Source organism: Tasmannia lanceolata, unplaced genomic scaffold (genome assembly GCF_043159265.1).
Source record: "Tasmannia lanceolata isolate RefF3 unplaced genomic scaffold, GAP_Taslan_0.1 ptg000025l, whole genome shotgun sequence".
Lineage (NCBI taxonomy): Eukaryota > Viridiplantae > Streptophyta > Magnoliopsida > Canellales > Winteraceae > Tasmannia > Tasmannia lanceolata.
Window position 1 is genome coordinate 14,956,579 of NW_027518702.1, and position 15,359 is coordinate 14,971,937.

Below are 15,359 nucleotides of genomic sequence, written 5' to 3' on the forward strand. Positions count from 1 at the left end.
TATTAAAAACTGTAAAACAAAGTGAGTAGTGCCAGTATCAAAATGTGTAGTGCTGATATCAGTCATCTTCGGTGATTATATCAGTTAATGTTGCTTTAGGCCATGTTTGGAGCTCAGGCTGACCAATGTTTTTTCGATGCTCAGCATTCTAAAGCTCATTCACTCACTCCTGAGGCCTTGTCATTACTACCCTCTCAAGCTCTGACCTCTGAGCCAATGTGAAATCTCCGATAAAAGCTGGGTGAAGATGGAATTGGGTAATCATGTGAAGTTCACCAAACCTTCTCTTTGCTCTCTGAACACAATATGGAACGAATAATAAATGCACTTTGGGGGAGATGGTCGAATGGAGCCACCCTTGTGGCCGGTTTTTACCAAGAGCACCCCTTCATATTAGCCGACAAATCCAAAATGGCATTGAACATTATAACCGGGGAAAATTGGATTTTCTATGAAGAGAATGAATCTGCCGGAATGATTTGGAAAATCCAAAACCAAAAATAGTGATACTTGCTGGCAACAATATAAACTTCGATTCAAATACAATATAGCACCTATAGGTGCATAAAAATGTATTGAATCCTATTCTTTTTAATGAATAGAACCAATTGGGTGCACAGCCGTAGCTGCAACATGTAATGGGAGGACGACATAAGTGCCGCCCTTGATATTTGATCCAATGACAGCCTCTTATAAATCGGCTGTGGATCAAAGATTTTGGCCCGCACCCTTGTTACATGCAAGCTAAGCCCGACTCCATATAAAGGTTGTGTAACTGGAATTGAGCATAGATCCTGTTTTAGTGAAACATATCCTAGAACATCATTATGGTTCCATATCTTCTTGTTATCTTATTTATTGTATCTTTATTTAGAGAAATAAGTACATGTATAGTAAATATGGGTGTTTTAAACAGAGAAACACCATACAGTTTCTGAATTTTACCCAAACTCTTCCGAAATTATTCCTAAATCTGAACTTTGCAACTCTGGGTTTAAGACAATCAGCATTGGCAGAAACTTCCAATGCATTCAAATTTTAGGCAATAAGATGATATTCACAGCAGCAGATTAAGTTTAAAACATGCCAGAATGTAAGAAAGACAATATTTATTGATATATCAAGATACTGGTAAGGTGATAATTACCTAAAAAATTGACAAAAAATAAGATGTAATCAGTAAAAATGAACAAAAACTTGTCGGAGTTCTATATTGAGAGATAATTGTTTGCATGGAGCCAAAATAAATGCATGCAGATGCCGAAAAAATTGAAAGTAAATGGTAACTTAAATAATATAATGAAACAAACAGTATCCTATAAGCATCAGCAGTGTTTAGGACTTGAATGTGATGAAGGGTGTCAAGGCCATCAGTTGGAGAAGATCCCACCTCTCAGACTGTCATGACCTCTCAAACAAGAGTCTTGTTCGACTCCGCACAGTGGTCTGTTCTTTTTGTATAACTGCACAAAATACAGGCTGTCATGACCTTAACTTTGGAAACCTGCGCGGTTGTCCATACACATAAGCTACTGTCAAAACAATGGAACCAATAAAGAGGCATCCCCTCATTATAATGTGTAAGTGCAACTTTATTCCATAGGTGACCCCGTAATCGATCAATCTGGACTGTCCACTTGGTGACTCCCTTTGATAGACCATGGCCCCCAAACCACTTTAATTAGATATTAGACAATACTAACTATCCAATCAAGAGTATGCAATGGGCAATCACATAGAAATATAAGCAACAGTCCACATTGAATGGCCAAAAATACATCGATTGAAGGGTTAGGACCATATTAACAAAGTATTTGTTAGAGTTGGGCAATCAAATGTGAGCCCACCAGGCAGACAATTCAAAGTGATCTAAGGTGATTCCTACCTACTGATATAGAGGCATCCTCATCATACTATGATGATGGGTATCCTTAATACAAAATGGAGTAGTTTCAAAAGCACATTACTTTACCTTATACGGATGCTGCTACTTTTCTTATGTATCTCTTACTTGAGAGGCCTCATGCCCTGCAAGGAAGTTGAAAATAGGTTATTTTGTGGCTACGGTACATATTTGGGGTTGCATCTGTAGCTCAATTTGTTGAGGCTTTGTATCTCAACTTCGAGGTTGAAGATGGATCTGTCATTCATTAGAAACTGTCTCGTGCAGAATTATTGAACCTCCAAACTAAAGTGGCAGAAGAACACTCAAATAATTTGAATAAACAAGTTTAAAAAGTTTCCATAGCATGGATAGCATCAAGATGGTTAAAACTTAAAACCCATATGTGACACGGGGTGAAGTAATCTGATATCTTTATATTTATCACGGAACCAAAGGAGAGCGGTGGTTGAATATGTATGAGTTTAAACATCATGAATAATGTCAACATGGGTGAAACCCATATTTGATAAAGACTGAAAAAGTAATCCAATATCATTAATACGACAAGCCTCAACAGATGAAGCTACAAGAGAGATTGGAATCGGCAGGGAGGCTGTCAAATTTCATAAGATTTTATGTCAGTTCTAAATACAAGTTTTATTTAGGACTTTCATTTGAAAATTTATTTCCCTATATTTTGGATTCTTCTTTCACATTTTACCCTTTTAATCCTACGCTGGAAAGTTAATAAGGGGTATATTCTTGTAAAATATTATCCTTCTCTCTTGCATGTGTCTCTTCTATGAAGGGCCAAGCTCACGAGAGGTGCTTAGTGCCCGTGCATGTGAGGACGAAGGACAAGGGTGCTTGAGGATCACTTTGCACCAATTTTGCCGCCCCTTTCTCTTTTCCCATTGACACTGACAGTTCAAAGCACATGGCACCAATGACCCCACGCGCCTACAATCTTCATCACCTAGCGACCTTCGAGGGACTTGGATGACCAAGAACCATACTAAGTCCAGGTGGGTGGTTAGTTGGTATATTATATACATAAAAGGTGGTGCAAACACCTTGGTACATTCAATCATGTGGTTTGGTCCACTGCACACATTCTCTTGGGTTGTCTATATAAGACGCAAGCGTAAGTGCTGAATGTTAGTTGAACAATTAGAGAAATTGAAGGGTAAACAGATGGATAATAACTGGACGAAGCTAGTTACAACCAAACAGAGGGACCATTCTTAATACACGGTTTGACCAAAGATTGAATCAAAACGACCATTCTTAATGCACAGTTTGACCAAAGATTGTGGCAAAACTGTTTCAAATCTCCCCACGTCAATCGTCGACTTGCCCAAGTTGACTCCCTATTTTACCCTGGCCGAGTTCTTGTCCAAATCCACATTTTTCCCGACCAAGTTAATGAAAACACCTTTGACTCACCTGAGCTATGACCACGTCAATTGTTGACTCGCCGGAGTCGACGAACAAGAACCATACTAAGTCCAAGTGCGTGGTTAGTCGGTGTATACATAAAAGGTGGTGCAAACACCTTGGTGCATTCAATCATGTGGTTCGGTCCACTGCACACATTCTCTTGGGTTGTCTATATAAGACCCAAGGGTAAGTGCTGAATGTTGGTCGAACGATTAGAGAAATTGAAGGGTAAACAGACGGATAATAACTGGACGAAGCTAGTTACAACCAAACAGAGGGACCATTCTTAATACACGGTTTGACCAAAGATTGAATCAAAACGACCATTCTTAATGCACAGTTTGACCAAAGATTGAACCAAAGCTGTTTCAAATCTCCCCGCATCAATTGTCGACTTGCCCAAGTTGACTCCCTTTTTTACCTTGGCGGAGTTCTTGTCCAAATCCGCATTTTACCCTACCAAGTCAATGAAAACTCCTTTGACTCACCTGAGATATGACCACGTCAATTGTTAACTCGCCGGAGTCGACTACCTTTTACCTTGGCTAAGTTCTTGCTCGAGTGAGTTAAAATGCTAGAGATTACAAATTTACAATTAGCCTAGCTTGGCCGCACCACAGTTGACTCGAATTTTCCTTGCCCGCATTTTGGCCTGCATTTGCATTTTGAAACAATGGTTGGGCAAGAAAATGGAAGGGATACAAAGGAAGTTGTTTTGGCCAGAAGATGGAAGTTCTCAATGCATGTGGGCACTTTTCAGCTTGATCAGAAACTGTCTGGTTTTTATGGCTCACCAATTGGATCATTTAAAACAATGACGTGTAAGGATCTGGTTTACCAATGAGTTAAAAAAAACTAAGACATGTTGAAGGATCTGAATATGTTGCCAATGAGTTACAACAAAACTATGTAGAATATCTGAATACATTACCATTGGCTACATAAAATGCATACATTGGAGAGAGCATGCTTGCTAATACATATTAGCTAGCTTTCGAGAAGAAGATATGATTGCAACACAGTGCAAGCCTTACAAAAGATTTAAGGAAACATTTTTTTCATGTTGGGGATGAAAAGAAATGGGGAAACTATAAAAAGAAAAGTCATTTGTTTTAAATCTGATTCACTTAAGAAGGCTTCCACATCTCATAGGCATGTATGTTACACAATGTATAGATATCAGGCATGCATGATCTCTTTACCGACAAGATGCATTGTCAGCATTGGCCTATTGGGAAAAACAGGAATGCTTTCCAATTATCTAGTAGGGATATTGATATTGCTAAAAAAAAGAACGACAGATAGTTGAAACAAAATTCAGTGAAATCTCTTCCTCTTAATCAAGACCAGGGCTTCCTTCCTATTCATGTATTTTTTCTAAAGGAGTATTCTCCCCTTTTGGAAATGCCAAAGAAATGTATTTGAGACATGGAGCATTCAGTGTATTTAGAAGTTAAAACCTTCATTTTAAGTTTCAAATATAATTTGTGTAAACGATTCTTGGAAAACGTATCCTAACTTCTAAGTGCAATTATAAACTAAAGTTTAACGTTAACCATAAATGACTAAAAACTCAAACTTGTAAAACAATAAATCCCTGAATATGTAACCCAAATAACCATGAAATTCTCCTTAACTTGAATCTTAACCACATTAATCCTCCCTCTTCTTATATACGCTTCATGTTCATTTCCTACGACATTTCCCATGCAGTTTTTTCTTTCCACATCACTTCCATCATGCTTCCCACTTCCTGCAATTTCTCTTTTTCAGAGCCCTAGCTTCCCACTTCCACTTCTTATGACTGAGATTAATGTTGATGTTCAAAATCCCACCAGCCACAAATCTGCTAATTATAATCTGATTTTCTTAAGAGAACCACAATGAGGTCAATTGTCACTTTAAGAGAGATAAGGAGGATTTAAAAGAAATATTCACCATATGTTATTTGAAGACCAATTAACTGATATGTTTAGCAAAGCACTAGGTACAAACAAATTGCAGGGCAGCTTGGGCAAATTGTGCACAATTGGCATTTACTCACTAGCTAGAGGAGGAAGTACTTAGTAATTAGCCCGTTAGTATTCATTTGAAATTTTTTCCATCCATCTAAATGATGCTATAAAATCATAAGCTTGCAATCAATATCATATTAGAATTGAGAATTGATAGAAACATGTGATTAAATTTTCACAAATATTTGTTTTCAGTTTACCATAAACAAATCAGTAAATGACTAAATTCCACATATGTTGTTTATGATAGTTTCATGTTAATGATTATGGTATTAAAAAAGTGGCCCAACTCTGTTTTATTCACACAAAATTGAAATACCTAGCACTTAGGATACAGTCAGAATCTAGCATTTCTACTTCTCAAACACTGATTGCAATGAATTCGAAGATTGCTTTTTGTCTAGGTGATAAAAAAGTACATTGGGATTTTGGAACAAAGTCAATTTCCTATATGTTAAGGTACAGGTTAAATATTTAATGAAAAGGAAAAAAACACATATAAAATATCAATTTAAAACACATGTAATGTTGACAAGTGGCCATCAGTCATGTTCTACAAAAAAAGATGAAAAGACAATATAAAGGAGTGTAGCTTCATTGGAGTCATGTGTGACGCAAATTATTCATCTTGACCCATGCATTAATATATGTATAGGAAAATCATGATTTCATCAGTGACTATTTTAAAAGGAGACTTGAAATTAGCTAGTGATCCTATTTACATACCTTAGATGTCCTCAGATCATTTACTTCTTTCCGAAGAGAATCGTCTGATAATATCAGCCGTGATAAGGCACCTGTGCTTAAACTGTAATATACAATGGAAGATGCAAAATGATTAAACTCACCTATGATTCTTTCAGATGTTATAGTCGGGAATGCAAAACTAAAAAGCAATTCCACTGGTCTCACATGGACCAATGATCTACCATACATGCTCTCTGCTGGAAAAGAAATAAACATAAAACACACCAAAAGCACATAGAACATAAAGGTTGGAGCAAATGGCAATTTCTACATGGTTCTTTGACCTTCTCTCATTTTTAGTGACCTCAACATTATCTAACAAAACAGGATACAGAAAAGTGCATCAGTGCCCGGGTATGCGTAAAGTGAGGAATGATGCAAGATTAAGAAGCAAAAGCATGCATAATGACAAGTAGCATCGAGGGACAACAGACGCTTGTTGTAATTAAATTTGATGATGAAAACAACAAATTTTATGAGGCACTTGATTGTGTGTGGAAAAGGATATGACGGTTCAAAGGTTTTGGTAAATAATTGACAGATTTCTTTAAAAATTGTATTTTTATTTTGTGCTAATCAGCATTTGTCGGCTGTGAATCCTCCTTTTGGGTTATTTTTGCCCTATTTCCGTCTGTCTACGAGCTTATACACAACTAACATCAGTTTCTAAGTGAATACTGTTCTAAGCTTTGTTGTCTATAGGCCAATTTTCCTAGGTGCAATCCATTTCATGTGCTAAAGACAAGCCTTTTTTTTAAAAGCACAAAATTTCAATCTTCTTAGTGGCTACATCGTGATTATGAGCATGTTTGTAGTTTGATATTGGGTGGTGTTTCTATGCCTTCACTGGGCATTGTTCTCTCTATCCTATAGCAGGAGGAGACTCGTCGTAAAGTGAAGAAAGTTTTTGTGACCGTTGAGCGTTCTGCATTGGGGTCTGACAATGGATTTTCTAGTCGTTTAGGTGGCGGCCGGTTTGGTCCTAGATCTTGTGGGAGGGATAGGGGGCAATCAATTGACTTTGAGAAAAATTGAGAGAGGTTAAATTGTGATCATTGTGGCCCACATTTTCATAACATCATCTTTTGTTATGATCCTTATCCTTAGTCGCATCCCCCATGGGATCCTAAGGGCATACCCTGTTATCGTGGATCATCTGATCAAGGTAATTCAGCTTCCGCTAGAGATTTTTTTATGCGACTTGTCAATTTGCCACTACCACAAATGAGATTGTCGATTTCTAAGGAGTATGCAGATTTTCTGAAGTATTTGGGCTTCTCCCACTAGCCATATCCATCTTGCTCAGACAGGCAATGCTCATTCTTCCTTGGCTGCTCGTCGCCCATGGATCATTGATTCTGGGGTATTTGAGCACAAGTATGGTATGTCTTCCTCATTTAGTTCCATATTTCCCTTGTTGCCTTCTCATCCTTTCAAACTTCATATTGCTGATGACTCTTCTATTTTGGTTCATTGTAAAGGCACTAGTCATACATCTTTTCCAGTAAACTCTGCTTTACACGTACTCAAAGTTACCACCAATCTTCTTTCTGTCAGCAAAAAATATGCCTTACTTGAACTGTTGTGTGATTTTTTATCCATCTCAGTGTCTTTGAGATCTAACGATGGGGCAAATATTTGGTTGTGGTCGTGAGGACAAGGGGTTCTTATCGTTTTCAGGCCAATGGTGTTTGCCTCCATAACTCAAGACTAGTCACTAAAAGGATGAAAACTACACATCTATGGTAATCTCGTTTAGGCCATTTATCTGCTTCCAAAACTTGTCCTTTTTTAACTGGTTGTTTTAAATTGGATCCTTCTGATACTTAGAGAATCTTTAGTATGATCTATGCCAGTTGACCAGATATTGTCATGGTGGTTACCCTGCACGTATGCAGAGTAGTACACCTTTTTTGCTTGTTCACTTTGTCGTGTGGGGTTCTCCTGTTTCTTCTTTGGATGGATTTTATCATTGTGTTTCCTTTTCTTTTTTTTTGAATGGTTGCAATCAAGGTTTTAAATTTCGGTTTCGGCTACAATTTCGGTCTTCACCAAAACCGAAATTTCAGCCAAAATCCCAAAATCTCGGTATTTTTCGGCTGAAATTCTGTAAAGAAATAAAGAAATAATATTTTATTGAAAGTTCAACCACAATTAGCGAAATTTCGGAAAATTCGACCGAAATTTGTTACGTTTCGAGGATTTCGGTTTCGGAACGTTCTAGTTTCAGTGTTGACCGAAATCCGAAATTTCGGATTTCGGTAGAAATTTAAAACCTTGGTTGCAATTTCATTCAAAAGAAGGGAAGACTGAGATGGTCAACCAACAAGTACAACTAATGGTTTTAATAAGAGCATTAGGAGATACAAAAGGAATAACCAAACGGTCAATGGGGAAGGAAATCAAACATCTCCAATCCCTGCCTCCCAACTCCTTCACAAGCCGGTCTATCTGCCACACTATTAGCAGACCTTCTAATATGGTTAAAGGTGATTGAGGAACCTTCTATCTGGTCTTGAATCTCATCGAAGTATTGGGCAAACCTCCATGGAGGAACAACCGTCCCTCTAAGCCACCTAATCACATTCATGGAATCTCCTTCCACGATCGTCTTGTCTAGTATATCTGTATTTAAATTCTTTATACCCTGATATACATCCCTGACCTCTGCCTCGCTTGCATCTGATTATTTTGTTTCCTTCGTGGATGATTACTCATTTAACTACGATATATGTTGAAATATAGAGATGAAGTTGCTGCTTACTTTGCATCGTAGCATCGGTTGGTTCAAACTCAATATGATGCTTCTGTTAAGATCTTGCGATCTGAAAATGGGAGAGTATAGTTCCCAGTCTCTTCATTCATAACTATAAACTCAGGTTTTTGAGTTTCAAATCAACTAGCGAAAAAATCGACACTTGCTTGAGGTTGCCCATGCTTTATTGATTGGAATGCATGTTCCTAAATCTTATCGGTATGATGCTATCCTTACTGGTCCATATCTTACTAATTGTATTTCATTTGTTATTTTGCATGACAAGTCTCCTTTAAATATGCTGTGTAATCATACTCATTTTTTTCGACTCCTCCCGTGATATCTGGTTGTGTCTGTTTTGTTCATATCTTGAGGCCACATCGTGATAAGTTGGATCCCAAAGCTGTTAAATATGTATTTTTGGGGTATCCTTCTACTTAGAAAGGATAGAAGTGGTAAGATCCTTTGTTTTGAAAAAATAGTCTCCATTGACATTACCTTTTTTGAGGATCGCCAATTTTTCTCCCCATAGAAGATAATGTCCATAATGTCCGTCTCATAGGGAGTTTGTCGTGGATGGCCTTGTTCAAGATGAAAATCATGCCCTTCTATGGATCTCCACAAATAATGTGTCTCATCTTGTCACCTCGTCTGACCCTCTATGGGGGTAGATGTACCATTGAAAGCCAAAAATAGTTTCCTCTTGTCCTCTTGATCCATCACTATCTTTCCCTACACCAGCTCCCTCAGGTATTCTTTCTCATGTTGATTCTCTTGATATACCTACTGTTCTTCATGAAGAGACTTGTTCTTGTACTTGTATCTTTTTTGAAAATGGTAGCTAATATTATTAATAGCAGAGGACCGAGATGGTCAAATACAACGAATAAGAGAGAGAAGAAGAGGAAAACACTACAAGATATGAACAATATAATCAAGGAGGGAGAGAGTCAAATAAAGCTGAAGATTCCTTTGAGACACACTCTCTAGCTAAACCGTCCGCTATCGAGTTTGCGGATCACCACACGTGATGGAAGACCATAGGAGAAGATTTGACCCAATCACACATCTCATCGAACAGTCAATCAAATCTCCACGGGTGTTTATCTGATTTATTAAGCCATCAAATCATATTGAGAGAATCCCCTTCTATTATCACATTGGTCAGGCTATCTCAAATAAAAAACTTTAAGCCTTGGTAAACCGTACGCACCTTTGCTTCCGTTGCTTCCGCTACACGAATGGGACCCCCAAACGCCCAAAAGAACCTCCCCGAGTTCATTTCTCAAAACTCCACCAACCCCATCTTGTACCTTGTATCTTATTTCTGATTTTGTTTCTTATGCATCACTCTCACCCTCCTATCACACTTCTATTGTGAGCTCCTCATTTGTTTTGATTTCCAAGACAATTACTACAGCTCTATCTAGAGTTTCAACGTCATTGGGAACTGCGATGGTTCAAGAGATGCATACTCTTAAGAGCGATCAACATTGAATCACACTTCTCACCCTCTTGTTATATGGTCAAATATAACTCTGATGGATCTATTGGGTGCTACAAGGCTCGTTTGGAGGCCCACGGGTTCACTCCAACCCACATCATTGATTTTGATGAGACTTTTGCCCTCGTTGCTAAGATGACTGCTATTTGTATTCTGGTGTCTCTTGCTACTCATCATTCTTGACCTCTCCATCAACTTTGATATGAATAATGCATTCCTACATGACAACCAATTGAAAGAAATGTATATGGCTCTTGGGTTTTCCTCCTGAGGGAGAGAAGGGGGTTTTTGCAAGCCTTGCAAAGCCCTCTATATTCTCAAAAAATCTCCCAGAGCTTGGTTTGAGAAGTTCAGCACTCCCATTATTTGCATGGGATAAGCTAGGATCTCTTCAGATCATACATTATTTGTGAAGAAGGGAGAGTGTGTTACTATCCTTATTGTATATGTTGATGACATTGTGGTTATAGACAATGATCATCAAGACATTACTACGTTAAAGCTCTACTTGAAGAAGGTCTTTGATATCAAAGATTTGGAGCAATTGAAGTACTTTCTAGGCACTGATTTTGCTACATGTAATATGGGCATATAGCTATATCACAGAGGAAATATACTTTGCACCTTTTAGATGAGACTGGCATTTTAAGGGCTTTACCAGATGTGTCCCCTATGAAACAGAATCTTAATCTTATTGCTGAAGAGGGTGAGCATCCTAAGGAAGAAGGCAGTTGGTTTGTTAGGAACAAGATTTACTTGACCATGTCTCGGCCTGATATATCCTATGAAGTTGGCACGGTTAGTAAGTTCATGCATTCTCCCAAGAACAATCACGTTAAGAGTGTACAAGATTCTTCGTTATCTGATATATAATCTGTGGTTGTAACATAAAGTGTTTCTCAAAAGACAAAGATCAATGCTCGGTTTAGACTAGCAAACAGGCACACATGTGCAAGTAAAATAAAAGCAATCGCACGAGCTATATATCAGCTACCCCAAAAATTTCGCTGCCTCTGATACAGAACCATCAACAGCAAAAATTAGATCCAATAACGCTTGCATTCCCTGTATAAGAGAAGGAATTGATGTGAGTAATTTCATCTTGCATGTATTCAAAATCTAAGATCAACAATACTTAAATTCAAACACATAAAAAGGTCAATATCCGAGAAATGATTGAATGTACCAGAACAAACTTTCGATTATTGGGTCGAATTTGTGGACCAACATTTGAGCCTCTAACAGTTGATTTTGCAGGAAGAATCTGAAGCAGCTCCGGAGGAGGCGTGTATCCATCGAGGTCTACTGTGTTCCTGACTAGTTGAAAAGAAGAAGATGCTAACTATCAGCAGAGATACCTGTTATCTTTCGATACAGAAGATCAGATAGGATATCTTGAGGAAAAAACTGAGAAGTAAAAATTTGAAAAATGTTAGGTTGGCACAAATGAAGAAAGCCCATGGGTTTGTTTACGTACTGCTTGTATGGAATCAATCTATGAAAATAACCGAAATTTCAATTCAGAGATCATGAGAATTCTAGTACTGTTTCTATTATATAAAGAAAGTAGCTACTTTCAGAATGTATGAGAAGCATTCTATCTGAATTAATCGTATCAAAAGTAAAAAGGGATAAAGAACATGAGAGAAAGCAATCAAGAAATGCTCTCAAACAACCAAAATATAGTACTTTCACGAAAGCATGCATAGATCTCCTCAACATTTGAAACATGATGCAAACTTGCTTCTCCCTGCTAGAAAACTCCATGTATCACCATAAGAAATTCCAATACCCATACAAATTCAAAATCAAGAAAGTTTCTAATGAACCTTTAGAGCATAGAAAACACTTATTTTCATCAAACTTGAACAAAGAAAGAAAATTTGTACTTGATGCTTCATTTACACCAATTTCAAAATCAGGAAAGCTTTAAATGACCGTTAAGTTGTACTGATTTGATTTATTTTCATATCAAAACCAAACAACAGCAATGGAGGAAAGTAAAAGAAGAGGTATGCAAGAAGTTCCAACTGTAGTTCGTAAACATCAAAATCAGGAATCTTTCAGGCATCAGGATTTAATAAGGCTACCGATATTGGCACTACCATGTTTTGATAATGAGACAAACTCACCTTGTCTTTTCTTTTTTAATTGGCTGCTGAGAGATTTTTGGGAATTGTAATAGCCTTTGACAGCTGGTTAAATAATAAAATACAAGGTGAGTTCTTATTATCAAAACGTGGTAGTGGGAATATTAGTAGCCTTTTATAATTGTGTCATTTGTAGATCACAGAAACAAGAAAGTTGCACACTGTTGTTTCAATCGCATTAGTTATATCCTTTGCAATCTCTACAATTTAAAAATCATGAAAATCCAAATGAGAGAAGAAATGCATTTCATAAACTGTTGTTCCACTTGAATATCACAATCTAACAAGAAAAAGAAAAGAGCAAGAAAATTATACAAGTTATTTCATTTGAATTTCATACAGCTTTTCCCAATCATGAAATTTCAAATGACCCCTTAATATATAAATAGTGCTTTCTTTTGGGATATCATAATCAAACAGGCAACAAGTTATATCTCATACAGATTACAGACTACAGATAAATTCAAATGACCCATTTAAATCAAAAGCTGTTACTTTGATGTAACCTTTAAGAGCTAGCAGAGTGCGTAAACGAGCTAAGGCTGATGCACGGTTCATATGTTGAGAGCGGTCTTCAACAGCCTGAAAATGAAATTCAGAAATAATAAGAAAAATCAGTGTAGAAAAGAGAAGGCACAAAGAAAAAAGCAGCAAAATGTAGTCGAGAATATAAAAAACAGATAGATTTCGCAAGCACAGCATGGCACATGGTGTGTGGAGTATCTGGAGTAGATAAAAGACATGGTGATGGAAGCCCCAACAATTTATTTGCATGTAATCTGAATGAGAGAGAGAGAGAGGGGGGGTAGTATTACTAACCTGGGCTATGATCCCAGAGGGTAAGTGCTTGAGGCGGACGGCGGTTTCTCGCTTATTGCGGTGCTGGCCGCCGGGTCCCGAAGCCTTGAAAGTCCCCATCTCGCACTGACCCATCAGCTCTTCGTCCGTTAATGATACATAATCTTGCTTATTGCTGCTGCTACTACTGATACTAACACACAAGGCCTTGATTGGCACTCGAATTTGATGGGTTTGTGCTATTTTTGCTGAAGAAGCATAGTAGAAGGCCTTCAAGGAACTCAGCCAAACAGATTTCACAAGGGACTGGGCCATACGGTACAGAATCAGTTGCCTCTCCCTCTCCCCGACCACCCGTCTCTCTGATTCAAGTAAAAGGGGAATTTTAAAGACCAAAATAATGGGGCGCTGATATTCACCCCCCGCCTCCGTCTTCACGGCTGGCTAACGTTAAACGTTAGGCTTTAACGTTTCCCACCTCTCTCTCTCTCTCTCCACAACAGGAACAGTTGATGGCCCCCAAAATTCTCCTCCTTGTTCCCAAATCCAACCCACTATGACAGTCGGTCCATTTGATAGGCCACATCGTAAATTGGTTGTGTCCCACAAAAACCGTTTACATATGCTGATCCTAGCCCTCATATATAAAGAGATATTGCTTATTATGGAAACCTCTATAGATTGGAGGGTTGTGATCATCCTATGCAAATGATTTTGGGGGCACAACCCATTTACGTTATGGCCCATCAAATGGACGTCTTGGATCATCCTATGGTCTGGATGCTACACTTCATTTTCAAAAATATGGGTGGGGCCTAAATTGTCATGGTTTGACAAAAGTACCCTTGCTGTTTCACCCAACTGCCCTTCTCTTAGTAGCCTCCGGCCCTCCACTCATATTCCCACTTCCATGTTTTCACAATGAGGCCAACACCCCTTGTCTTTAGCCTTGTTTATTTTAATTAGCTTCCGAGAGCATTTTTAGGAATTGTTATGGCGTTTGCAGCTGGTTAAATGATAAAAGACAAGGTGAGTTCGCCCCCATTATCAAAACGTGGTATGCCAATATCAACAGCCTATTACTATGGTTAAAGCACTCATTTTGGCCAAGTACAAATCGGGTACTAATAAAACATTCTTATTTTGATAACTAATAGCCCAACGAGGCAGACAGATCACCCTCAAAATCAATCCTAACCATCGATTTTTTGGTCCACAAAGGAAAATGTAAGTATAATTTAAACGATTATGAAGCTATCTAGAGCCTCAAAGACTAACAAAATCAACAGCTTAGCTAAGGTAACATCATTAGGTCAAGGTGGTACTTGTTAATCACTAAATATCACTTAATGGTTTCAATATTTGCTTGTATAACCAGAAGCGATGGAGTTATGTACTACTTCTGTCTTAATTGCTTCTCTTCTATTATTAAACACTTAGGGTACATCACCATTTTTCATTAGAGCAAAAGCTTTTGATTAGATAGCGTACATGGTAATCCAAACTTCTATAACTAGACTCTGGGTCTACAATTTTGTAGGAGACATCTTTGGCAGCGTACTTGTGCGACAAAGATCCTGATATCCTTAATGGTTGCTTATGCTTGAGAGGCTTCTGCTAGGCTTTTCTCAGCAAATTCATGTTAGTGGAGGAAATTCGATGTCCTTTGTCTTTAAACGAACTAGAATCCTCGTAGTGAAATGCTTGTATCCTCAGCAGGTTATGATGATTATTAATTTATTATCAACATATGGAACAAGCCTTTCCAATTTGATGGATGCCATTTCCAACTTATTCGCTGTACTTATTCAAACGAGAAAGATCGATGGGGAGCCAATCCACCTATGATCTGATCGGGCCACCGCCACAGTCACGGCCTTGACCTTCATCCATCCTCACTTTGAACGGAAGGTTTTTTGTTCTGGACAAGGTTAAACACAATGAGAGAGAGAGAGAGAGGGAGAGAGAGAGAGAGAGAGAGCCAGTCGTAAGGACATGAACACAAAGTCCCTACTGCTGAGATATTTACCAGAATTAATCTACTTGTAAGCCTGGAGTTAGAATT

At 38.1% G+C, this 15,359-nt stretch overlaps 1 protein-coding gene across 2 annotated transcripts; it reads right to left on the reverse strand.

Annotated features, from left to right (window-relative positions):
- Window positions 1-1,186: 1,186 nt before the first annotated feature.
- Window positions 1,187-13,812, reverse strand: LOC143857775 (Class I peptide chain release factor). 2 transcript variants are annotated; one of them, XM_077368257.1, is made up of 7 exons: window positions 13,316-13,812; window positions 13,003-13,078; window positions 11,533-11,663; window positions 11,341-11,411; window positions 6,067-6,148; window positions 1,973-2,028; window positions 1,187-1,504 (listed from the first exon to the last, which is right to left on the reverse strand). In XM_077368257.1, the coding sequence occupies exons 1-6, from the start codon at window positions 13,607-13,609 to the stop codon at window positions 2,008-2,010; spliced, it is 675 nt and encodes a 224-aa protein (XP_077224372.1). In that variant the 5' UTR covers window positions 13,610-13,812; the 3' UTR covers window positions 1,187-1,504; window positions 1,973-2,007. The 2 variants fall into 2 exon arrangements, with proteins under 2 accessions (XP_077224372.1, XP_077224373.1); XM_077368258.1 differs by having other exon boundaries at window positions 1,187-1,463; window positions 13,316-13,811.
- Window positions 13,813-15,359: the final 1,547 nt, after the last annotated feature.

Excerpts from the sequence above, each read along its gene's own strand:
- LOC143857775 (XM_077368257.1), bottom strand. The coding sequence starts at position 13,609 with ATGGCCCAGTCCCTTGTGAAATCTGTTTGGCTGAGTTCCTTGAAGGCC. Across the intron at positions 13,079-13,315 it reads CCTCTGGGATCATAGCCCAG|GCTGTTGAAGACCGCTCTCA; the intron begins GTTAGTAATACT and ends TTTCATTTTCAG. Across the intron at positions 2,029-6,066 it reads ATGATCTGAGGACATCTAAG|GGCATGAGGCCTCTCAAGTA; the intron begins GTATGTAAATAG and ends ACTTCCTTGCAG.